We start from the raw sequence: 25698 nt of genomic DNA, 5'->3' as shown, positions 1-25698 counted from the left end.
CTGATGTTTGCTCACTTACACAGCCAGTAAGCAGAGGCCTGGGAACACCAACCCAGGCATTCCTTCTTCACCCAGGAGCACTTCTCCCATCAGGGGTATCTTCCAGAACCTTCTCATCCTCACTTGGGTTTCAGGGCCAAGAATATATGGGGAGCTACATTTGCCCAAGCGGCACTAGGGAGGGCGTCACGTGTACAGCATAGGAGCAGCACTGGGCAGCTGGGAGCCAAGCCTTGAATCCATGTGGCCCTCACTGGCCCAACCTCTCCAGTTGTTGTCTGCCTCCCACATAAAGCACGGGTCACACAGTAGCTAAGAGCAGACTCTAGTGCTGATGGCCTGGGTTCAAACCAGCTCTGCCTCTTCCTTCAGGAGATGCTGGGCAGGTCATCTAACATTCATCAGCGAGCTGATCTGTAAAGCAAGCACTAGTGGTTCACACAGGGGAGATGTGAGCTGCTGGACACGAAGCACAGAGGAAGTGACTCAATGGATTGTTGTGAGGATTCACCTTGCCAGCCAGTCAATGTTTACCAAGTGCCTCCTACAAGCCAGGCCTTGTTTGGGTGCTAAGGATGCAGCAGGAAACAGCTCACTAGAGTTCCTAGTCTAACGGGGGAAGCCAACTGTGTAAAAATACAGCAGTTTGGCTGGGGTTGTGGCTCAGTGGTACAGCATTTGCCAAACATGTATGAGGAACTGGGTTTGATTCTCAGCACCACATATGAATAAATGAATAAAATAAAGGTCCATCAACATCTTAAATTAAATTGCACATTCTTCTGCTGGGCGTGATGGTGCATGCCTATAATCCCAGTGGCTTGGGAGGCTGACACAGGAGGATTGCGAGTTCAAAGCCAGCCTCAGCAATGGCTAGGCACTAAGCAACTCAATGAGAACCTGTCTCTAAACAAAACACAAAATAGAGCTGGGGATGTGGCTCAGGGGTCAAGTGCCCCTGAGTTCAATCTCCAGTACAAAAAAAAAAAAAAAAATTGCATGTTCTTCTGAGTATTGTGATGAACTCTCAGGTTATATCCCACCTAGCAGGACATGAATCATCTCTGTCCAATGTATCCATGCTGTATATGCTACCCACCCGTATGTCACTTAGTAGCCTCTTGGCTACTACAGATCAAATGTAGCAGTACCAAAGTATTTGTGTTCAAGTAAGCCTTCTAGAGTGCTCTAACACATCACTACAATGCCTAGGTCAGTCACTTCATTTTATTTCATCATGTAGGCACTGGGTCATCCTCCAATATCATCATGAGAAGAAGGGTGAGTACAGTAGTACAATAAGATATTTTGATTGGGCTGGGATTGTAGCTCAGCGGTAGAGTGCTCGCCTAGCAAGGACGGGACCTGGGTTCGATCCTCAGCACCACATAAAAATAAAGGCGGTGTGTTATGTCCATCTACACCTAAAAGATAAATATTTTTAAAAAAAGATATTTTGAGAGAGAGACCATATTCACATAACTTAATTTTGGTACAACAGATTGAACCCAGGGTACTTAACCACTGAGCCACACCCCAGCCCTTTTATTTTGAGACAGTACCTCGCTAAGTTGCTTAACAGCCTCCCTACGTTACTAAGGCTGCCTCTGAACTTGCTATCCTCCTGTCTCAGCCTCCTGAGCTGCTGGGATTACAGGCGTGTGCTACCACACTTTTATAACATAATGTAACTTTTACGACAGAATATATGTTCAATGTTACTATTGTTGTTAATCTCTTAAAATTTATCATAGGCATGTATGTATATAAAAAAATACACAGAGAGAGTGGGAGGGTTGGTATCAATCACTATTTCAGGCATCTACTGGAAGAGTCTTGGAACATGTCCCCTCAGGTAAGAGGGGACTACTGTAGCAAGACAGGAATCAGAGAGAGCCCTTTCTTAAAGGGTAGCCAGGAAGGCCTCTCTGAAGAGGTGATACTTAAACTAGGATCTAAAGGCTATTACTAGAATATGAGCCATCCCCAGTGCCCACAACAGGCATCTGGCACATAGCTGTGAAATCAATGACGCCACATGGATAGTGGGAGGGAAGGGAATCCAGGCAAAGGCCCAGGGAGAAGGAGCCTGGGGTGTCTATAGAAGGCACAGCAGGTGCAAGAGTGGCTGGAGCCAATAGAGGGAGTGAAAGAAGGACAAGCCCAGACCACTCTGAACTGTATGTGCCACTAAGTTAGGGATCCATCATGGGAAGTGGCTGACAGTGGGTGACAGCTCCAATTTCGGTGTTAGGCCAAGAACTGCTATGTGGGCTGCAGACCAGGGGCAGTGGACACAGCATTGTCCAGGCAGGAGGAGCCAGTGGCAGGAAGTATAGGAAGGAAGGGACAGCTCCACTGCCCAAGGACTCTACTATGCATGGGTCCTACCAGCGCTTCCACACACACTTCCTCCTTTGTCCCCAGGACAACCAGGGACCTGAGCCCCAAGGAGAAAGGAACACAGCAGTTGCCTTGCCCTGCCCTGGGTTGTCCTGCTAAACAGGACCCAACGTGCCCCAGAGGGAAGCTCAAGGAGGCAGAGGTGGCCGGGCTGTCCTTCCTACTTCAGAAGTAAGAGCTAGCTGTTGGTCTGAGAGTGGGCCTCTGCCCTTCACCCTATGCATGGCCTCCTCTATCCCCAAGGGGCATTTTATGGCTGGACAGTATTGGGTTCCCTTCCTTCTCATAGACAACATCAGCTGGGAGGACAAAGTTGATATGTACAGTCCTTACAACAGGATCTGGCTCAAGAGAATTAGTTTTAATTATTCTTGTATTCATCCAACAAACATTTACTGAATACCTATTTATATGCCGGGCACAAATAAATAAATATAAAATGCCACACTTAGTAGACAGGTTCTATAAAGAAAAATAAAGCTGGGTAAGGGAAACATTCATGAGGAGGCAGGATAGGACACTCTGAGAAGGTGGCATTTGAATAGAGAACTTGTGAAGTTAAAAAAATAGCCACGATATCTGCTCAAGGGGGTCCTAGGCAAGGCAGCAGCAGGTGCTAAGGCACCCACCCAAGAGTGTATTTTGCAAGTTTAAGGAACAGCAAGCAGACCAGCATGACTGAGTGTGGGCTCCAGTGGCAAGAAATAAGTCTGGAGAGGGGCAGGACCTTGTAGAACATGGCACAAACCCTGGAATTCACTCCAAGAAGGACTAACAGCCATTCAGATTCCTGAGCAGAGAAATTACATCAAAAAGATCACACAGGGGCTGAGGTTGTAGCTCAGTGATAGAGCACTTGTGTAGCACGTGTGAGGCACTGGGTTTGATCCTCAGCGCTACATACAAAAATAAATAAGGTTATAAAAATATATTTTAAAAAAAGAGTCCAGGGGCTGGGGCTCGGGTTGTGGCTCAGTGGTTGTGCACTTACCCTAGCATAGGTAAGGTACTGGATTCAATCCTCAGCACCATGTAAAAATAAATAAAGGCATTGTGTCCACCTACAACTAAAAACATATTTAAAAAAGTCCAATGTGTGGATGGACCACATTTTATAAAGAAAAAAAAAAAAAGTGTATTGGATATACACTATTAAGCACTCCTGTCAAGGCTAAGGGTCTGCAAACATTCTATAGACCCAAGTAGCAAATCTCCAGGCTCTGTAGGCCACCAGCTCTGACACAACTATTAAACTGTGCCACAGCAGGGCAAAAGCAGCCATAGAGCAGCCATATACAAATGCACATGGCCATGTTCCAACAGAACCTTCCTTACCAACAGGAGGCAGGGCTATAGTGGGCCAACCCTACTGTGGACCTAACTTCTACTTTATAGGAAATACACCCACCTGTCAAAAGGCAGTAAGGGACACATTCGGCCTTTCTACAACAAGACAGTCAGCCTGGCTTGTCAAGGCTAACAGTTCTTGGAGGGCAGGGGGACAGAGGGCTAAAGTAGATTAAAAGAGGCCAAAGAGACAGCAGGAACCTAAAGGAATCCTTGTTGAAGAAACATTTTTGGAGGTAACTGGGGAAATTCGAGTATGGCACAGATAAGGAGAGGGGAGCAGTAAACACACGTTACAGGTGAGCATCCCTCATTCAAACGCTTTATATCAAACCTTGGAATCTTTTTTGGATTTGGGGATTTTTGCATAGCCCTTATGAGCATTTCTGACAGGAAAATAAAAAATGTTCCAAAATCTGAAACTTTGAGCATCATGTTGGTAGATAAAGTTTCCAATGATGGAGCATTTTGGATTTCAGATTTCCAGATCAAGAGGCTCAACCTGTATACTCATCTCAGGTGTGAGGATATCATGATCTTGTGAGGGAAAGTCCTTATTCGTGGCAGATGCCTGTCTGCAGTGGTAAGGAACAGTGTCATGAAGTACAAACAGAAGCACAAAATAATCAGGAAAATAACAAAAGATTCAGTAAAAAATAGCCCGATGAGGTAAATACAGCAGAAACACCGCACCCAGGCACAGGTACCCGCAGGTTCACACAGTGATACTATTCTTTCAACTTTTCTGCATCTGAAACAAGCTGCCAGCAGGGTGGGGTGCGAGGAGGGTCCCCAGCTTCCTGGGGAAGGCAGGAGAGGCAACCAGGTTCCCAGTAAGGAAGGTGCTGCAGTGTCCAAGCCATGTTCAGCCACCGGCGTGCTTCCTGTCTCCCCTGCCACCCCATCTCTCTCCAGACGCAGGGCAACCAGTGACCTCAGGCCTATGTGGGGCAGAGCAGCAAGGAAAGCATGGCCAGCCATAAGCAGAACAGAGTGGCCTCCCTCTTGCTGGGTTTCTGGCTCACAGTGCCCCCAGGGCTAAGGGCAGGAATCTGGGGTTTGGTCTCTCTGGATCCAACCCAGCGATTCTCTCTCCAAAGGCAGCAGAAGTTCCTAAGAAAAGGAAAAATGCTCCATCCAGCTCCCACAGTCTTAGTAATGGGAGTCATACCACACTGAAGGGTGTGTCACCTTGTGAGAATGGAAACTAGATCATCTCTCTTGCCTACTAAACCACTGCTGGCTCCCTGCTGCTCCTTTTCCAGGCTTGCAAGTTGTGTGCCAGGTACTGCTGAATCAAGGGCTTCCTGTTTATCATCCCCTGAATCTCTTAACAACCCTGTGACAAACCCTAATTTATTAAATGCCTGCCAAGCTCTGCAGGGATCTCCATCTAGGGGCCAAGGCCCTGGCTGGGCCCTCCAGCTTCAAGCGCCTCCACTTCCCCTCTTCCAAGACTTCCGCTGGTGGATTCCCTGGTGACACAGAACTCTCTGTGGTCCCTGGGACACACAAGCTGTTTCACTTCCAGGCCTCTGCATATGCTGATCAGTCCTTTTCCTGGACCTTTCTAATTCCTACCTCCTAACCATCCTTCAAAACTCAGCCCCCCTCCTACCAAAAAAAGAGAAACATAACAAACAAATAAACAAACAAGCAAAAAACAACTCAGCCCAACACCCAGGTCCTAAGCACCTATTTGTCAGATTTGCTCTCACTGACAGCCTATATTTTGGTCCCCAGTTTTCAACTGAGTAACAACTAAGCTGGCCTGAAATGGTAATTCTGTTCCCCTTGGTGGGGTAAGTATATTTTTAACCTTGGGGAGATATGCAACAATAATTACAGAATAGACTGTGGTAACATCTTGTGATATTATTTTGTGCAGGCTCTAGAACTGCACTGTCCAAGAGGGTACCACTAGCCATATGAGTGGCTACTGGAATTGATTAAAGGCAATTAAGATCAAATTTCCACTCTTCAGTTGCCACACTTAACATTTCCATCACAGCAGGAAGCTCTCTTGCATGGCCCTGTTTAGGCGTCTCCAGAGGGAAGCCCTACCCCACAGGCAAGCTAGACGTGTTTCTCGAGGTGATGTCCAAAAGGACGAAGTGGGAGGAAGAACTTTGCCACTCGTTATAAAAGGAATGAGTTTTCTAATATACAAAGAACCTTCAGATATAAATAAGAACAACACCAACTACTCAATAGAAAAAAGATATAAACAGATAGTTCAGAAAAGGAAATTCACATGGCCCTTGAGGCTCAAACTCAACCAGAGAGACAGAGAAACCCTGAAGTGCTATTTCCCACTACTCAGACTGATAAAAACCCAAATGTTTGAAAACACAAGGCCATGAAGACACTCAGACATCACCTCATAGAACTACCTCTGAAAACAACACATGCAAGCTGAACACAGTGACTCAAGAGGCGATCACAGATTCAAGGCCAGCCTCCACAACTTGCAAGCTGCTGAAAAGGACTGGGAATGTGGCTCAATGGTAGAGTGACCCAGGTTCAATTCCAAGTACCATTAAAAAAAAAAAGACAAGTATACATTCTTGTGACCCAGCAATCCTACATCTAAGAATTCCTCATACAGGCTGACCTGCACACATGAGAAATGAGACAGCACACATTTCACTGTGGCATTGCTTACAGTGAGCCAAAGGCTGGACACAACCCCAGTCACCATTAACAAAGAACTGCTAGTTAAACAGGCATGCACATGTCCAGCTGTTAAAAAGAGAAGCAGAAAAAACACTGTGGCGGGGCAGCAGCTCTCTATACGAGACGAGACGGAAAGAGTCCACAAGATACTCAGTGAAGTGCAAAAGGCAAGTTCAGAACAGCGTGGGTGCAGTGCTGCCTTCTAGGGCCCAGGCGCCAAGGCCTCCATCTGCTCTTCAAGCACACAGAAGACAAGTAGTTATCTGGGGGATGGAGAATGGAGGGAAGGGGAGCGGTGACAGTGAAACTTTCACCAGACACCTCCTCATTCCATATGGCAAGGACGGGGGAAGGCAGTTTGTTTGTTTGTTTGTGGTGTTGTTGTGGAGTTGAAGATGGAACCCAGGGCCTTGAGAATGCTAGGTGAACATTCTAGCTCTGAGCTAAGCCCCAGCTTGCCTTTATTTCTTCTTCCTCTTTTTGGTACTGGGATTGAACCCAGGGTACTGGGATTGGTTTACCCCCGCTCTTTTTATTTTTTATTTTGAGACAAAAACTTGCTAAGTTGCTGAAGCTGGCCTTGAACTTGCAATCCTCCTGCCTCACCCTCCTGAATTGCTGGGATTATAGATATGTGCCTTGGTTCCCCACTCTCGGCCTGACTTTTGAACCAGATGAATCTACATAACTTCTTCTGATTATTAAATTGAACTTTTAAAGTGACTTTCTAGACCTACTTTAGAATCAACAAAGATGCGCACTAGGAACAGTCTGCTGACCCTCCATAGTGGTCAGGCCTAAAGTCTGTCATTAACAAGCTCTTTCTAACAAGTCACTGTCATCAGTGACTCTGATGTGCCTACAAGTCCAAGGACAGAGTGAAATTTTCACACCAAAACTTCCAGTTCTTCTCAGTTCCAGGTAGAAGACTTCACACCAGAAGGGTGGAAAACTGGGAATTCCTCAGTTGGGCCCAGGGGAATCTGTCCATTGTGCCTCTTCCCCTCGCACCAAGCTTGACCATTCTCAAAGGGCAGCCACATGGAGGCTCAGACTCACCTCTCATCTGGAGAGTCCACATGGAAGGTCCTCTCGATGACAGTGGTCCACTGCAGACAGCGAATGACGAAGGTGTTGGGCCTTGGCCTCTCGGTCTTCATCAGCTGACATTCTGCAGGCAAGGGAGGAGGATTGGGACAGTGAGGGGATGACCCTGCTGGCCTGCAGCCCATATTCCCTGAGCCACCTGTGTGTCAAGTCCCATGTTAGATGGTGCTGGGGACCCATCAGAGATCAAGACAGCTCTGGCCTTGCCCTCAGGGCAGACCATCAGATGGTAACAACTTAGCAGTCGGGTTGGGACAGAGACAGCCAGCTGCAGCATCCAACCCTGAGGAAGGGGCATCTCTGACCTGAGGCCTGAAGGCAAAGAAAACTGAGTCAGAGGGGATGTCAACTCTGCTCCAAGTGTTAGACAGGGGAAAGTGAGCAGTCACTTAGGAAAGGTGGGCCAGAGTCAGCTGGACAGGGCTTTAGAGGCCATGGTAAGGAATATGAACTTTGTCTTCAGGGCAGCAGGGAGCCATGGAAAGGACATGGACAGACTGAGACAGATCCCCTGGCTGCCATGGAGGATGAGACTGGAGGCCAGAAGCCAGGGAAGAGACTGTGGCAGGACCTAGATGGAGGGGATGAGCTGCAGCAGAGTGGGGCAGGCAGGGGAGGAAAGGGAGCAGGTTGCAGCAGGAGGGAGAGGCATTTGGGACCAACACCAGGCACAACAGAGCTGTCCCAAGGAGACTGAGAAGATGACAAGTTTGAGAGAGGGAAGGAGAAGGGAGGTGGGAAGGTCAGTTTGAAACATGGTGAGTATGAGGAACCTGGAGAATACTTGGGGAGAAATGTCCAGGAAGCTGCTGGGGAAAGGCTGGGAGTACAAGCAAGAAGTCGAGGCAGAAGCCACCAGCATATGGAGAAAGCAGCCAGGAAAAAGGCTTCCTACAGACAGTGTGAGGGCTGGGTTGCAGGAGAGCCTCCAGGGAGGAGTTGGGCTGGGGAGGAAGCTGTAGGACAGACCTGAGAGGATGGTGCTGAGGAGACTGGGCTGCCTGTGAAACATTCTTAGCAGGTACAACAAGGACACAGTACAAATCACGTCAGCAGGGAAGGAAGGAGGTGGGGGTTGGGGGAGTCCCCTGTTCCACAAGAACAAGGCAAGGAAACTGGGTTTGCAAAGCTGACTCTGTAGCACCATTTCGGGTGCTACAGAGGGAACCAAGGACATGAGGTCAGCCCTGATCAGCTGAGTGGGAAGCCATGACCCTTCTAGGTGAGAGGGATGAAGGGAGGAGGCTGTTACCAGAGCAGGACAGCACTCCAGCTGGAACCACAGGGCCAGCTGGAGCTGGAGCTGGGGCCCAGGGAAGGGTGTGTATGAATGCCCTGCTTACGCCCTCTTCTCATTCTCCACCTCCCATAGGATGACCCCACAGCACCCAGCTGACAAGGAGGGAGAGCAGGAGAAGGATGGGAAATGGATCTGAGGGCAAACAAGCCCAGGACAGTCCTCTGGCTCAAGAATGACCAAGACCCATGTGCCCCCAAGATCTGCCAGCCATTCTCCAAGTTCTGCTGGCCTACTTGCCCTGAGACTCACCTGCTACAGAGAAGTTGTTTAAGGGGGGTGAAGTCTGGTCAGGAGCCTCTGGCCTCTCCTTATACCCAATGAAGGAGCCATCGCTCTTCAGAAGGAAGTACCGGGGCCTCCATGTCTTGATGTATTCACCTGAAAGAGGCGGGAGAGGAGAGAGGTCAGGACAAGGTTGAACAGTATCCCAGGCGGGCAGGCAGGCGGGCAGGCAGGCAGCCCAGTGTGACGGTGACTCACAAGGGGCACCACAGTGGGAGGAGGGTGGACAAGTGTGCCTCTCCCAGGGGAGCCCTCAAGGTGGCCCCTGCTGACGCAGGCTGGGGCACTGGGCTGGTCCTGAGTGATCCACAGGGTCATGCCTGGCAGGAAGGCGCCTGTAACAGTGCCCCAGAACACCAGCTGCCTCAGCATGTGGCCAACAGCAAGCTATCCCTGCCAGATGGTCCCATCCTAAGGGAGGCCCAGGCCTCTAAACACACATGCCCTGTGACCCTGTTAAGGCCAAATGCCATGGGCTTGAATTCACCAGCATGGCCACGTAGGACCCAGATGGTGAATCAAATGTCAAAATACTTTTGTGCCAGGTGGGCTATAGCTGCTTCCACACCCTTTGAGCACCTGTAATCCCTTCCACTTTTCTGGAGGCTGGGAGCCAGGAGGAGGCTGAGGCAGGACCCACACGCACTTGCCTGAACACTTTCTACAAGGACCCGCTCCTTTGAGGGCTGCCAAGGGGGAAATGAGATGGTGAAACAAATGTCCACATAAAAACCCACACATGAGCATCCACAGCAGCAGTACTCATAGCAGCCCCAAAGTAGAAACAGCCCAAATATTTATCAACCAATGAATGGTTTATCAACAGAACTTGGTGGATCCAAATGGAAAACTTGTAGACCATAAAAAGAATTGAAGTTCCATGCTATGAAGTGGATGAACCATACTTAGGCTAAGTGAAAGAAATCAATCACAAAGGACCACAAATTCCAGACAGTGTTTACAGTGGTTCAACTTTATGACAGCATGAGGCCAACATGCCTTCAGTACATAGCACACTTCAATGGGAGATTCTGAACTTTTCCCAAGCTACCTATACACAGTATACCTATACACAGTATATGATACTGGGCTCCTGGTCAGCCACATGATCACAAAGGTGCTCAACCAACACTACCATCCCTTACTGCTAAGCTCCAGTGCTCTGTAAGTTAGGTGCATTAAATGTATTTTTAACTTATGATAGGTTTACTGCGATGTAATCCTGCCATGTTGAGGAGTATCTATATGAGTCCACTTGGGATGCAGGGCCTAGGGGAAAACTGGAAGGTGATGGCCAATGGGGACAGAATCTTTTGGTGTGTAAAAAAATCTTCTACAATTGACTGTAGTGTTGGTTGCACAACTCTGAATACTGAACTGTCCCCTTCAGAAGGATAAATTGTAAGGCATGTCCATTATATCTCAATGATGAGACAGCAACCATGAAACACCCAGCTCAAGAGCCCAGCACATTGCATACACTCAATGAATGCTCTTCATTATCAGTCCACTGTGCAAGAAGTATGTGCCAGGCACTTGACTTCCATGGCACATGAAGAGGCAGGACACAGTGGACTGAGGTATATCTGCTGGATGTAAGTAAATCATTTCCCTTTTCTGAACTGTTTCCTCTTCTGGGGCCATCCACTAACTGAGGAGGAAGACAGCAATGAATAATAATGATACCACAGTGCTCTTTGTGTCAAGCACTGTCTTAAGTATCTCATGAGTGGGTTTTAACTTATAAAATTCTCTCAAATGTAGATATAAATTACTCCATTTATATAAAGTTCAAACACTAGCAAAATCCTAAATTCAACAGCATATTAAAAAGATGTCTGGTGTGGTGGTGAAGACCGAGAGCCCCAGCTACTCGGAAGACTAAGGCAAGAGTTCAAGGCCAGCTTGGCCAATAAAGTGAATCTGTTTTAAAATATATATATGTACATTTATATCCCATGACCAAGTGAAATGTATCCCAGGAATGAAAAGATGGTTCAATGTACATTGAAAGAATGATGTGATCGTCCCAATCGACACAGGAAAAGCATCTGACAATCTAAGTATTTTTCAGGATAAAAATACTTAGCAAGCTATGAACAGAAGGAGCTTCCGTAATGTGATAAAAGGCATCTATGAAAAGCCCACGGCTGATGACTGACGTCACACTCAATAAGGAAAGACTGAAAGCTTCTCCCTAAGGTCAGGATCAGGACAAGGATGCCCGTCTTTTCCACTACTGTGCAAAATGGAATAAAAGGTACTAAAGGGAAAAGGAAAGAAGAAAATTACCTCTACTTTGCTGATAATGTGATCCTATGTAGAGAAAAAGCACAAAGAATCTACAGAGTAGCCAGGTGTAGTGGCTTGGACCTAAAGTCCCAGCTACTCAGGAGGCTGACACCAAAGGATCATTTGAGCCCAGGAGCTCAAGGCTGACCTGGGCAAAATATTGAGACCCCAATTAAAAAAAATAAAAATAAAAATACCCGGACTGGGATTGTGGCTCAGTTGTAGAGTGCTTGCCTAGTGCATGTTAAGTCACTGGGTTTCATCCTCAGCACCATACAAAAATAAATAAATAAAATAAAGGTATTGTGTCCAAAGTAACTTCTAGAGTTAATAAGTTTAGCATAATCAACGTACAAAACTCAGGTACATTGTTGGGGGGGGGTGCTGGGGTTGTGGCTCAGAGGTAGAGCGATTGCCTACCATGTGTGGGGCACCGAGTTCAATCCTCAGCACCACATAAAAATAAAATAGATATTATGTCCACCTATGACTAAAAAATAAATGTTTAAAAAAAATCAGCTATGTTTCTATATACCAACAACCAATAGTCCCAAAAGGAAATTTAAAAAAAATTCATTTACTATAGTCTCCAAAAGAATAAAATACTTAGGAATAATGTAACCATGGAGATAAAAGATTTTCATACTATAAAACATTAATTTAAAAAAATGATCTAATAAATGCAAGGACATCCCTTGTTACTGGATTGGAAGATTTAACATTGTCAGGCTGACAATATTCAGAGTGACCAGGTGTGATGAAATCTCTCTCAAAATTCCAACAGCAGCCCTTTTAGAGAAATGGAAAAGTCAATCTTCAAATTTATATGGAATTGCAAGGCGTTCCAAACATCCAAGACAACATTAAAAATTTTTAGCCAAGTTAAAAGACTCCATATTTCCCAATTCCAAAACCGACTACACAAAGCTACAATAACCAAAACAGTGTGGTATAAGGATAAATATATAGACCAATCAAACAGAATCAAGAAATTAAATGACAAACCCAAACACTAAGGTCAAATGACTTTCAACAAGGGGTGCCAGAGCACTCACTAGAATAATGCAGCAAATAGTGCTGGCACACCTGGAAGTCCACATGCAAAAGAGTGAACTCAGACCTCTACCTCATTCTATCCGCCACATACAAAAACGCATTAAAAATCTATTAATCTAAGAGCTGAAACTGTAGAACTCTAACTAGAATACAAAGGATTAAATCTTCACTATCGTGGATTTGGCACTCTTAGATGACACCAAAAAACAAAAAACAAAAAAAAAAAAAAAAAGTGAACTTATCAAAATGAAAAACTTTTGTGCATGAAAGAACACTATCAAGAAATTAAAAGGCAGCCAGGTATGAAGGCACATGCCTATAATCCCAGCTACTCAGGATGCAGAAGGATACCAAGTTTGAGGCCAGCCTATCAACTTAGCAAGACTCTGTTTCACAACAAAAATAAAAAGGGTTGGGGCTGGGTATGCTGGCGCACTCCTATAATTCCAGTGGCTTGGGAGGCTGAGGCAGAAGGATCATGAATTCAGAGTTCTTAGCAAGGTACTAAGTAGCTCAGCAAGACCATGTCTCTAAGTAAAATATAAAAAGGGCTGGAGACGTGGTTCAGTGGTTAAGCTCCCCTGGGTTCAATCATCAATGCCAAAAATAAAAATAAAGGGAAAAGAAGGAGGGAAGAAAGGTAAGAGAGAGGGAGAGAGGAAGGGAAGGGAAAGAAGGAATGAAAAGAAAGGAAGCAGGGAGGGGAAGAGGGGAGGGATGAATGGACAAAGACAAAATTAACCTACAGAACAGGAAAAAATGCTTGCAACTCATATGACAAGAGTCTAGTATCTAGAAAATATAAAATATAAAGAACTCTTACAACTCAACAACAAAAAGACAAATAGCTTATTAAAAAGGGGGTAAAGGACTTGAACAGACATTCCTCCAAAGACTATACAAATGGCCAACAAGCCATGAAAAAATTCTTAATAACACAGTTGTTACCAAAAAAAAAAAAAAATCAAAATCATGATGAGACACTACTTCACACGCACTGAGATGACTGTAATAATAATAATAATCTTTTTTTGGTGGGGGGGTGGGCGGTCGGTGATTGAACTCAGGGGCACTTAACCACTGAGTCACATCCCCAGATTTAGTTCATATTTTATTCAGAGACAGGGTCTCACTGAGTTGCTTGGTGCCTTGCTGTTGCTGAGGCTGGCTTTGAACTCCGGATCCTCCTGCCTCAACCTCCCAAACCGCTGGGCTTACAGGCGTGTACCACTCTGCCCAGCAATAATGATAATCTTAAAAACACAAACAAAAGGGGCTGGAGTTGTACCTCAGTAGTAGAGCACTTGCCTCACATTTGTGAGACACTGGGTTTGATTCTAAGTACCACATATAAGTAAATGAATAAAATAAAGGTACATCAACACCTAAAAAAATATTAAAAAAAAAAACAACAACACAAACAAAACTGAGCACGGTATTACACATCTGTAATTCCAGTGGCTCGTGAGGCTGAGGCAGGAGGATTGCAAGTTCAAAGCCAGTCTCAGCAACTTATAGAGACCCTGTCAAAATAAAAAATAAACTGCAGGGCACAGTGGAGTATGCCTGTTAATACCAGCGGTTCAGCAGGCTGAGGCAGGAGGATCACAGAATTCAAAGCCAGCCTCAGCAAAAGCCAGGTGCTAAGCAACTCAGTGAGACCCTGTCTCTAAATAAGATACAAACTAGGGGTGGGGTGTGGCTCAGTGGTTGAGTGCCCCTCAGTTCAACCCCTAGTACTAAACACACTCTCTCTCACACACACACACACACACACACACAAGGACTGTTTAGTAAGGAGATGAAGAAAATAAAACCCTGTGCATTTTTGGAATGTAAATGGTACAAGACACTGTAGAAAAATCTGGTACTTCCTCAAAAAGCTAAACACAGAATATACTATAAATTATAAATATAGGAAATATGACTCAGATTATATAATTACACACATTTACATATTATGTATATTAGATACTAGATTATAAATGCAAATTACAAATACAGACTACATGATCCAGCAATTGTCCTAGGTAATGCACATGAAAGAACTGAATACAGGTATTCAAACAAATACTGTACATTTTGTTCATAACAGTACTATTCACAATAGTGAAAAGGTAGAAACAACTCCAATATATATCTAGAGATGGATGGATAAACAAAATATGATATGTCCATAAAGTTGATTATTTGGCCTTTAAAAAGGAATGAAGTACTGATACATGCTGTAACACAGAGGAACCTCAAAAACATTATGTAAGTGAAAGAAGCCCATCACAAAAGAGCATATATTGTACAATTCTATTTATACGAAGGGTCTAGAGTAGGTAAACCCATAAAAACAGAAAGCAAACTGATAGCTGCCAGACACTGGGAGCAAGAGGGTACAGAGACTGACTGCTTAATGGGTATAAAGTTTTCTTTGGAGGTGATGAAAACATTTTGGAACTAGTTAGAGGTAATGGTTAACACAACATCATGAATGTATTAAAAGGCCACTGAATTGTATAATTTAAGATGGTTATTATAATATTATATAAATTTCCACCTTTTTTTTTTTAAAAAGACAAAAATTAGAAAACTGCAAGCTTGGGAAGGGAGCAGAGGCTTTTGCAGATTGTTTTGTTTTCTTTCTTTCTGTTTTTTTTGGGGGGGGACTAGGGATTGAACCAGAGGGGCTTTACCACTGAGCCGCATTGCCAGCCCTTTTTATTTTTTGAGACAGGGTCTCACTAAGTTGCCTGGGCCCTTGCTAAATTACTGAGGCTGGTCTCAAACTTGCAATCCTCCTGCCTCAGCCTTCCAAGTTACTGGGATTACAGGCATGTAACACTGTACCCAGCTCTATTTCTTTATTGCACGCACGCTGGCACAGGGGTGAGGTAATTATCCAGAACTCGTCTTGGATATCAAGAAACCTAGATTAAAGAAAAAAGGAGTCTTGTGATCTTATCCCCCATTTTGTATGGGGAACCTGAGGCACAGGCAGCCTTGTCAAGGTTCACAGCTGTCCTGTAAGAGCTAGCACTCCTGACCACTAAGTTGGCCTTGTACGTAGCCTGGCAGAGGGTGGGCACTCTGCTAATGATGGCGGTGGTGTACTAAGGCCATGCCACAAGCAGGACCCACCAGTAGCACAAGGGACTCCACATTCTTAGATCTTGCTGAACAAGAGGCAGCACATAGACTAGACTTTGAGGACATTCATTCATTCAGCAGCCAGGAGGCCTGAATTCAACCTCACACTCTGCACTAAAACTCTGGGTGATCACTCTTGCTGCTAGTAAGATGGTAGCCACCTTACAGGGCATCTATGAAAATTCAACACTGGGGCCAGACACAGTGGTGCATGCCTATAATCCTAGTGGCTTAGGAGGCTAAGAAGGAGGATCGCAAGTTCAAAGCCAGCCTCAGCAAAAGCCAGGTGCTAAGCCACTCAGTGAGACCCTGTCTCTAAATAAAATACAAAAAAGGGCTGAGGGTGTGGCTCAGTGGATGAGTGCCCCTGAGTTTAATCCCCAGGAAACCTCCTCCCCGCCACACCGAAAAAAATCAACACTGGGCTTGTCTGGGGCAGAGTCCAGAGCCTGGCAGGGTGGGCACTCCAAAAAACAGTACAGCAATTATTTTAGCCAGCAAGGGTTGGAGCAGAGGTGCCAAGACAACAGCTGCCTCAATGACAGGCACCAGGGAGGCCTGGAAGTACACGAGCACAGGTGTGCACACGTGTGTTGTGCTAACTCAAGGCAGGTATGTCCAAGTTGGGCCAACTCAGCAGACAGGGACAGGACTGTGGACCACTCATCTGGTCTCGCAGCATGAATGGGGACAGTGATGCCCTAATAGGGACTGAGACCCACTTAATGCCATCGGCTAAGTCCCCAGGCCAGAGATAAACTCCCCAGCCTTTGACAGTTCTCCAATTACCTCCAAGATTCCTGGCACTTGAGCCCAGTGACCCATGGGCCTCAGGAAGCTTGAGTTGAGGGACAGACCCAAGACCCTTGCACACTCTAGCACAGTCGCACCACACACAATTCCAGTTGTTCATCCAACTATCATTTACTGAGTGCCTACTGTATGACAAGCACTTTTTGAGGTGATGAGGACACGTCAGTGAACAAGTCACGTGGAAATCCCTGCCCTCATGGTCACAGAGGCCTGGGCTGTTAACCTAAGATACAGATGTAAAATGAAGGCTCAGTCAAATGACACAACTTGCCCACCATCACCATCTGTCAAATTTTGCAAAGTTCCACTAACAGACCCAAATTCAGGGTTGTCTGTAGGGGCTGGGCTGAGGTGCCATGAATGCTGCCCCTGCCTGGACAGGGCAGCAGGAAATGGGTCCTTCTGCTCATTCTGATGGGGAGTCCTTGCCTGGCAGTGGCCTCTGTCTCCCATCACTGTCTGGTGTCTGTGGACTGGGACAGGGCAGAATGGTTCTCTTCTCCTGGTTCCACAGGGTCAATCCCATCAATCACCTGCTCACCCACCTCAGGACTCGCTGGCCATCCCCTCTGTCCATGTGCCCCTGACCCAGTGAGCTGTGGTGCCCTCTTCTGCCTCCCACAGGTCTTTTTTCCCTGGTTACTGTGAATTGAGCCCTGGGGTACCTTGCCACTGAGCTACATCCCTACCTCTTTTTATTTTTCACTTTGAGACAGGGTCTTGCTAAATTGCCCAGGCTGGCCTCAGCCACCCAAACACCTAGAGTTACAGGTGTGCACCACCAAGTCTGGCTCCTTCAGGTCTTCGTTTAGACATCCTCTTCTTAGTGAAGGCCTCCTCCTAACCACTGAAATTAAGATGGGTCTCCAAGTTCCTGCCCACCTCACACCCCATCCTTCTCTCATTGTCTGGTTCTACTCCACAGCATGTACCACCACAGCATACTCGCATCAGCCTGGGTGCTACCTGCCTCCCACCCAGAATGTAAGATATCATCACAAGTACGGGATGTTGCTACAACCCTGGCACCCGAACCACAGGAACTGATCCACAGGGACTATACCTGAACCACAGGGACTGATCCATCAATAAATGCTTGATGAATGGATGAAAGTGCAAGTAGAGGGAGGGGCTAAGGAGATAGCTTAGTGGTAAAGTGTTTGCCTGACATGCATGAGGCTCTAGGTTCAAATCCCAGCACCACCATCACATACACACACACACACCAAAAAAAAACAAAAAAAGAAGAAGAAGAAAAAGAAAAAGAAAGTGAAGTGCAAGTAGAACAGCTACTAAAAATTCAGCTATGGACAAAGCCATTTCATAGCATGTGCTTCTTCCTGCCTGCATCCCAGGGTCACCTGGCGGCTGGCCCAGGGAACAGGCAACTTTGGGAGTCTTAAGGACTAGTCTCTTCCCCACCCATGACTTTACTAGCGCCTCAACTTCCCATCAGTACACTGCATCAGGTCCCACCATGGGTCACAATACCCTGAGCTTCCACTGTCCAGAGTTAAAGCCAAGGTCCCTTCTGTAGCCTACAGGGCCCAACATGGTGGGAGCTATGTCATTCCTCTCTCCTCCACTTCACCCTACTCACTGCGCTCCAGTCATGCTTTTCCTAGAAAACAATGGGCATGGGCTGGCTGTATGGCACCTTAAGAGAGAGTACCTGTCTATGTGCATAAGGCTTTGGGTCCATCCCCAGCACTGCAAGAACACAACGCACCAGGCATCACCTCCATGTTAGAGCCCTGACCTTGCTGTCCCTCCCCCTGGGACGCCCTTGCTCAGCTATCTGTGTGGCTCACTCCTGCACCTTCTCCAGGGCTCCTCAAAGCAGCCTCCTTTGCCTTGCCCATCTCCCTGGCCCCTTGCTCCTCAGAGTTTCTACGTTTTTTTTTCACAACAGCACTTATCACTATCACATGTCTACTCATTTGTTGTTTGTCCCCATTCCCTACTGGAATGTGAATTCTATGAGGATGCCACTGTGTCCCAAAACATGGGACAATGTCAACGAATATTTGCTGAATGAATGTTGAATACTGCCCTCAATTAAGTGACTTCCTTTCTCTGCCTCTTTCCACACCTATTAAATGAGGCTAGGAGCAGTGGTGCATTCAGGTAATCCCAGCAAATCAGGAGGCTGAGGCAGGAGAACTGCAAGTTCAAGGCCAGCCTCAGCAATTACGTGAGACATTCAGCAACTTAACAAGACCCTGTCTCAAAATTTATAAATAAATAAGTAAGTAAGTAAATAAATAAATAAATAAATAAACAAAACGGGGTTATGAACAAGATCACTGATGCAAGGCAGAGCCTGAGGCCTGGTCTGTGGCTTGTCCAGGGTGTCCAGCTAGGCCTGGACACTCAGCCCCAGTAGATCCTCAGCTCCCTCCCCAGGGACTCTGAAGGATTCCATGAAGTGGTATGCACGTAGCTAGTGGCATGGAGGCTATAAACACTAACTCCTTGGGTCAGTAATCACCCTACGCTTCCACCTCTCAGGGTGCCAGATGCCAAAAGAGTCAGGATAGGAGGGGAAGACACATGATCAAATGGGCAAAAGCCACCCCTTACCACGTTTGTGCAGCCAGCCTTCTTTGATGACAGACACTTCATTCATGGTGGCAGCGTGACACGCTGTCACCTAGCTTGGGACAGCTCAGGGCAGCAGGACATGCAGGAGGTGCTGTGGATATAGTCTGGAAGACAAGAAGGAGCATGTCAGAGTGGGAGAAATTCCGCCCCAGCCCTTTCCCTCAGGACACTCAAGACTCTGAGGCCCTCTGGCCACTTGGCCTGCTATGCACCAGGTATAGCCAGTGAAGATGGGGGATAGCCCTGCCCTTGAGGGCCCAGACTTAGCAGAGACATAACCAGGTCTCCGGAGACCCCAATCCTATGTGTGGCCAGGCCTCTGCACTCAGGCCCCTCCTGCTACCCTTCCTGCTGTCTGGGTGGGCACTGAGGTAGCTATGGCCCTGCCCGCTACATCACTCCCATGCCCCAGTACTGAGGTAACCCAGAGTGAATCACACAGCCCTGGGCACCAAGCGGAGGGTGTGCTCACAGCCATTAGCATCTGCCTGCCCCACAATACATACATCCGCACACGCACTCTTTCTCTCTCATTCCCATTCTCTCTTTTCCAAACCAGAGAACCACCAACCTATCACCTTCAGCAAAATAAATGTCCATCCACCCCATGCTGGACTACCCCAAGCCACTTTCTCAGCCTCAGTTCCCTCCCTGCTCCCACCAAGAGGACTAAGAAAAGACAAGCGTGGCATTCTGGGGTCCTAAACAAGCAACCTACTGTGTATGCGCCTGTCTGGGCCTAGGAGTCAGTTCTGGTCCCTTCCCCAAGACCTCTGCTTCTGTCCTCAGGGACCAGCAGCCGACAGACTGATGGACGCCGAGGCTGCTGCCTCGTCTCAGGTTCCCAAAGCGGAGTGCAGAAGGGTGCAAGGAGCTGCCAGCTGGGCCCTACCTGGAGCCAGGGGCCTGGACTGGAGCCACGAAGCCCAAGGCGCCTTTTGCCTTTCCTGGCCTGAGGTTATTTGCGGACAGCAGGTCAGGAGCTACGGTGGCCCCCAGAGAAGTGTCAGCTGGCTCTAGGGACACCATGGGCATCAGCTTTCTCTCGTGCCCCAGGGGAGCTGGTGGGCCGGATACGCTACTGCCTGGCATGTGACGGTGGCAGGCTGCCCAGGCCCTGGGCAGAAGGAAGGGAGGTAAGTGGGAGGAAGCGGGAGGAAAGGCAAGATGGACAGCGACAGGGACACAAACAGGATGGTGAAAATCACATTTTGGACTTCTAAGCTGCAAAGGCAACGATTCTGGGCTGGGAATAGCAATAAGGCCCTCCTTGTAAGCAGGCATGGCACCTCAGACCCTGAATACAGGCCAGCTAGAACCCTCCACTCTCTCCCCACAATGTCAATCTGCAATGTGACTGCCTGGCCCCATGCCTCCCGTTCCCTTCCCAGTTTATGGCCTGGCTACTGGAATCACGCTCCACCTCCTCCCTGGACTCCCCCTGCATCCTATCCCCTATTCAGCAGCTAAAGGACTCTCAAATTTGACTCTGTTCTTTCCCTGCTCAGAATCCTTCTGTGGCCCTTCATTGTCCTTGGCAAAAAAGTCAAACTCCTCAGCTTGATATCCAAAGCCTTTCAGGACCCGTTCTGCCGCCCTTCATCCCTACTGCCTCTGCGCACTCACCCTGCACGCCTCCCGCCCCAGCACCGGCCCAGTCCCCACAGCCCCCTCCTCCAGCCCTGGCCTCCTCCCTGGGCTCACAGCCTCTGCTCTCATCCCTACAGCTCCATTTTAAATGGACCTTGTCCCTCTCCTCACTCAAAACCCTTCCACAGCTCCCCAATGTGCTCAGAACAAGAACAAAGTCCATGCTGTACTGAGGAGGCCCCGTGGGAGCTGAGACACACATCCAGAAAGCAAAGGCTAAGACAATGGCAATGGTCATTAACATGCCTCGCTACCCCCCCCCCCCCGCCAAAAAAAAATCAGGCATCTGTCACCTAGACTACATCCCCTATGCCTTCTCCCTCCACCATGAGGTCTCAGTCAAAAAGTGACTCCTCCAGGAAGCCTCCCAGTGCTCTGTGCACCCACCTCTGGCAATTCTCCCCACCCCTATCAAAGCTGATTCAGTGTCCAGCACAGCACCAATACCAGCTGAACACGATAAATGAATCACGGCTCCCAAGGCAGCAGCCCAAATCAGAGATTGCTGCAGAAACCTCTGCATTCTACTCATTCCACCAGTCTTTCTGAGTGTATCCTAAAGCTTCAGACACTGTCCTGGGTGCTAGATAGAGCATCACTAAGATATAGCCCTTGCCCTGTCTTATGAAGCTCACATTCTGGGGAGAAGGCAGAACCACGAGCATTCAGAACCATGTCAGCTTTGGCAAAAAGGCACTGAGAGGGAAAACAAAGTAAAGAGAAAGACTGGCAGGAAGTGGGGTGCTGTGTGAGCCACACAGCGTAGAGGACCCATGAGCAGACACCTTGAGGGACCAAGGAGTGAGGAGTGCAGAGGTACAGGGAAAGGCATTTCAGGCAGAGGAATAGTGAATGCAAAGTCCCCAAGGCAGGAAGGAGCTGGTGCGGGCAAAGCCAGCAGAAAACACTCAAGGAATTCCGAGGTGTGGCGGGGAGCTGAGGTGGACACCACACTTCTCCCTGCTGAGTTCACTTCCTAAAGAGCTGAGATGGAGAACTCAGTTGAGGAAGAAAGAGAACAGGGGTCCCAGGTCCAGCCTCAGCTCCTCTTGGCGGCCCAACAACATCACCTCTCGGAGCCTCTGCAACCCAGTAGCACAAGGCTCCAGAGCAGCACCCAGGAACCCACTGTGGGAGGAGGGTTCAACCCACTATCTGGACCTGGTAAAGCCAAATACATGGCTGCCATTATTCAAAAGCTAAGTGAAGGCAGTCAGGTGTGACCGAGAGTGGTCAGGGTTCCAGAGTCCACAAGCCATCCCCAGCTGGGTGGCCTTGGGCAGGGTGCCAGCACTCCTGTAGAGCCTCTCCTGAGTGCTCGTAACACCCCACCAGAGGGGCCGTAACTGTGCCCAGGCAAGGACAGAGGCTCAGAGAGGGGAAGCCATTTACCTCGAGTCTCCCAGCTGAGTGGTGGAGGCCTGGCAGAGGCTCAGCACGCCAGAGTCATGTTTTATGGTCTTGTTTCAGCAACTAAAAAGCCAGCGGCAGCTCAGGCGAGAACAGGGGGAGGAATTGGAAGATCCCCTGTGTCCCGCCTGGATCCTGCCCCGTCCTCCCACTGAGGGTGGCGCCTCGGCTGAGGTGTCTGTGACGCAGTCCTGTGGTGATGAAACACCAGGCAGCATGGCCAAGAGGACAGCCTGCTCACCAGGGAGTGCAGGCCTAGGATGCAGGCAGGAGGGAACCCAGGCAGCATGCAGGGCTCTGCGCTGGCCACTCGGCAGGCAGCACCCCCTCTGCAGGGAGCCTGTATGGCTCTTCCCCACTCGCTACTTCCTAGGACGCCCATGCACGAGTGTGCTGAGGGTTCTGGCCAGGGCTACAGCTGTTGACCAGAGGTGAGCCACCTGGGAAGCAAGGCGAAAAGAGAAAGGGCAACTCAACAGGACACCCAGATGAATAGGGAACAGGCACAACCTCATTAGTTATGGGGACATACAGATTAAAACCACCTGTCTGGGATGCTGAAATTAAAAAAACTGACAACACCAACCATCAGCAGGGATATGAGGAATCACGATTCTATGCACTACTGGGGGAGTACAAAATGGCCCAACCACTGTGGAAAAGTGTTTGGCAGTAAGAATTAAAATCTCGCCAGGTATGGTGGGATGCACCTATCGTCTCAGCACTCAGGAGCCTGAAGCAGGAGGACCCCTTGGTGTGGGAGACTAGCCTGGGCAACACAGTGAGACCCCATCTCAAAACAACAAAATACACACACACACCTACCCCAGAACCCAGCAATTCCAGTCCCCCAAAAGAAATTAATACATTTGTTCACCAAAAAACACACAGAAGAAGGTTCACAGGAACAATAGTCCTAGTGATTGCCAGCATTCCACTCACAAGAGATTGGCTAAATCAACGAGTGAATTAATATTTACAGAAGAACACCATTCACACCACAGGGAGGAGGCATCAGAGAATTAGATGGAGTGGAAGAAATCAGATACAAAGTAACACAGCCAGTGAGAGTCCATTCACAGCTAGATGGAAACAGGACAGGCCATGCTGTTTGCTGTTTAAGAACGTCTTTCTCCTCTGCAAAAAAATCAAGAAGAAACAAATGTCAACAAATGCCACAAAGGCAGGGCCTTAGGGAAACTCTGGGAGGTGACAATGTTCCCTTGTGGTCACACTGGGACCTGCTTTACAACCACTGGTTCTACTGCACTGTAGAAAGTACCTTCCATGTATTTTTCTGCATTTTATGACAAAAGAAGTAACTATACAGAGGAACCCTGGTTTGGAAGTTCAGATGACATGAAGCCCAAATTGGGCCTCCTCCTATGTCCCAAAGCAGGGCTCTTCCCCCTTCCCCAGGAAGGCTGGCCTGCCTCCACTTCCCCCTCAAGAAGGCCTGGCCATCTGTGCACAAGGAGACCTCTGGAGTCCCAAGGAACTGAGTTTCAGCCTCAGGCTGTATCTTGGCCATGTGACCGCAGGCAAGTGACACCCCTGGTGCTCCCATGTGTACACTAATCCCACTGGAGTGGTGGCCTGACCCCTCACAAGGAAGCTGGAGGCAACTTCTTGACCTATGCGTAGAAATGAAATCATCACACACAGTGTGACCACACAGTGGTCAGCTCTAGATGGGGAAGGAGGGGAGGCAACTGGAGAGGAGATGGGAGGCAACCTAACAAGGCTCTGACTATGCTGGTGAGGTTTTATTTATTTATTAAACATTTATTTTTTTCTTTTTAAAATTTTATTTATTTTTATGTAGTGCTGAGAATTGAACCTAGTACCTCACACATACAAGGCAAGCGCTCTACCCCTGAGCTACATACAGCCCCAGCCATGGTTGTATTAATTTTTTTAAGAGCTGCTAACTACATGAGTATCACTGACTAATTTATCTCTATGCTGCAAACGCTCTATAATAAATTACTTTAAATTTTCTTTAAAACATTTTTATTTCCATCTGTCTGGCTCAGGGGTCTATTTCTCAATGGTTTCTAAACTGAAGCCCCTCAGAGGCTGCATCCTTGAGATTCAAACGATGCCACAATGGCCCAGGATTCCAGGCAGAGGTGAGCAGAAAGGGTCCCTCAGATGATCACTTTGTCCTAGCTGGGCAGCTAAAAGGGGCCAGGTCCTCCAGAACCTCATTTGTTTACCTATAAAGCCAGGGTCATTATGATTCCTGCCCCTTTAGAGTGACCCAGGGCAAAAGCCAAAGTCCTGACAGGAGCCCCAGGACACTATGGGGTCTGCACTGTCCCCAACTGATTTTCCAAAGGCACTCCATTCCAGTGGCATCTGCCACCATAGCTCCTGAGCCACACCAGGACACCTCCCCAGGGCCGCTGTGTGCCCCGCTCCCTCAGGGGACTGACCCAGTCTGTACTAAAATAGTCTGATGTTTCTTAAGCTCCTATCTCTGCCTCCCCTTATCATCTTCTTTTTTTTTTTTTCTGTATCACTGCAGACTTATATTCTGTATATATTTACTTGTTTATCAGTTTATTGTCTCTCTGCTCTAGAATGTCAACACAGCGAGGGCACGAACTCTTGCTTATCTTGGTCACCGCTGAATTCCCACAGCCTTGCAGTGCTGGGCACACAGTGGGCACTTAACTAAAAACCTGTGGAATGAGTGTGTGTAGAGGGAAGCCCTGTGCACAGCAGTAGCTCAAAAAACATTCCTTCCCTGCCACTAGCTACGTGCTCCCCCTTCCACACCCCCCTTGCCCCCTCTCACTGACCTGGTTTAGATGCCAGGCAGCACATATGGGTTCAAGGCGGCAGGGAAATCAGAGATCTGCATCTCCTGGAGCTGGTGGCAGTGGGCTAGGGACTCCTTCCTTGCTGTGCCTTACTGAAGTGGTGGCAGTGAGCCCCTCAGGAGCCTCTGTCACCTGTCCTCTTATCTGGGCCTTCCTATAGCTCCCCAGGACCTGCTCAAGAGGTAAAATTCAAAGGAAACTATCATGGTAGAGAGCGTTTGCTTATGGGAATAGGGGGCAGAGTGCAGGGAAGCAACACTCTTACCCGCTACTCGCCACTCTGGAAACTGGCCCGTGGATTGTGAGGGCATTTCAGCAAAACTAATGAGCTGGAGAACATGCGAGTACTCGGAGGAGTCTTTCCTACATAAGACTGTGCCAGGGCTGAGTTTTTTTGTTTGTTTGTTTAGTTGTAGATGAACACAATACCTTTATTTTTTTATTTTTATGTGGTGCTGAGGATTGAACCCAGTACCCCACACGTGCTAGGAAAGTGCTCTATCACAAGCCACAACCCCAGCTAACCGGGACGGAGTTCCAAGACAGGACTCTCAACTTGGCATTAGTGACATTGGGGGCCAGGTAATTCCTATTGTGGGGGCTGTTCTGTGTACTTCAGGAGGTTCAGCAGTATCCCTGGTCTCTAGACACTAAGCCAAAAACACTCTCCCCTGGTTGTGGTCAGCAAAAATGTCTTCAGACATCACCCCTTGTCCCCTTGGGAGCAAAGCCATCTCAGCTGAGAATCAGAGTTCTCCCTTCCAAGCACCAAGCAGGCCTGACCTGCTTAGC

The 25698-nt window shown here is 47.9% G+C and overlaps 1 protein-coding gene across 7 annotated transcripts in view; it reads right to left on the bottom strand.

Moving 5' to 3' along the window:
• Akt2 (AKT serine/threonine kinase 2) overlaps positions 1-25698 on the bottom strand; it is a 49936-nt gene that overhangs the window by 11885 nt on the left and 12353 nt on the right. For 4 of the 7 annotated variants that reach the window (XM_058577674.1, XM_046440170.2, XM_058577677.1 and 1 more), the window contains 3 exons: positions 18998-19122; positions 9083-9211; positions 7486-7597 (listed from right to left, as the gene is read on the bottom strand). In XM_058577674.1, coding sequence (XP_058433657.1) covers positions 7486-7597; positions 9083-9211; positions 18998-19043 — 287 coding nt within the window. In that variant the 5' untranslated portion in view covers positions 19044-19122. Of the gene's footprint in view, positions 1-7485; positions 7598-9082; positions 9212-18997; positions 19123-19736; positions 19857-19910; positions 20080-22060; positions 22219-25698 lie in introns of those variants that run through there. The other 3 variants (XM_058577675.1, XM_058577678.1, XM_058577679.1) reach the window with 3 other exon arrangements.

This window comes from Marmota monax, unplaced genomic scaffold (assembly GCF_021218885.2).
Source record: "Marmota monax isolate L192 unplaced genomic scaffold, Marmota_monax_Labrador192_F-V1.1 WCK01_AAM20220418_F8-fsc00228, whole genome shotgun sequence".
In the NCBI taxonomy this organism is placed as follows: domain Eukaryota; kingdom Metazoa; phylum Chordata; class Mammalia; order Rodentia; family Sciuridae; genus Marmota; species Marmota monax.
Note: the sequence above shows the minus strand (reverse complement) of the source record. Positions and strands in the feature narration are given on the sequence as shown.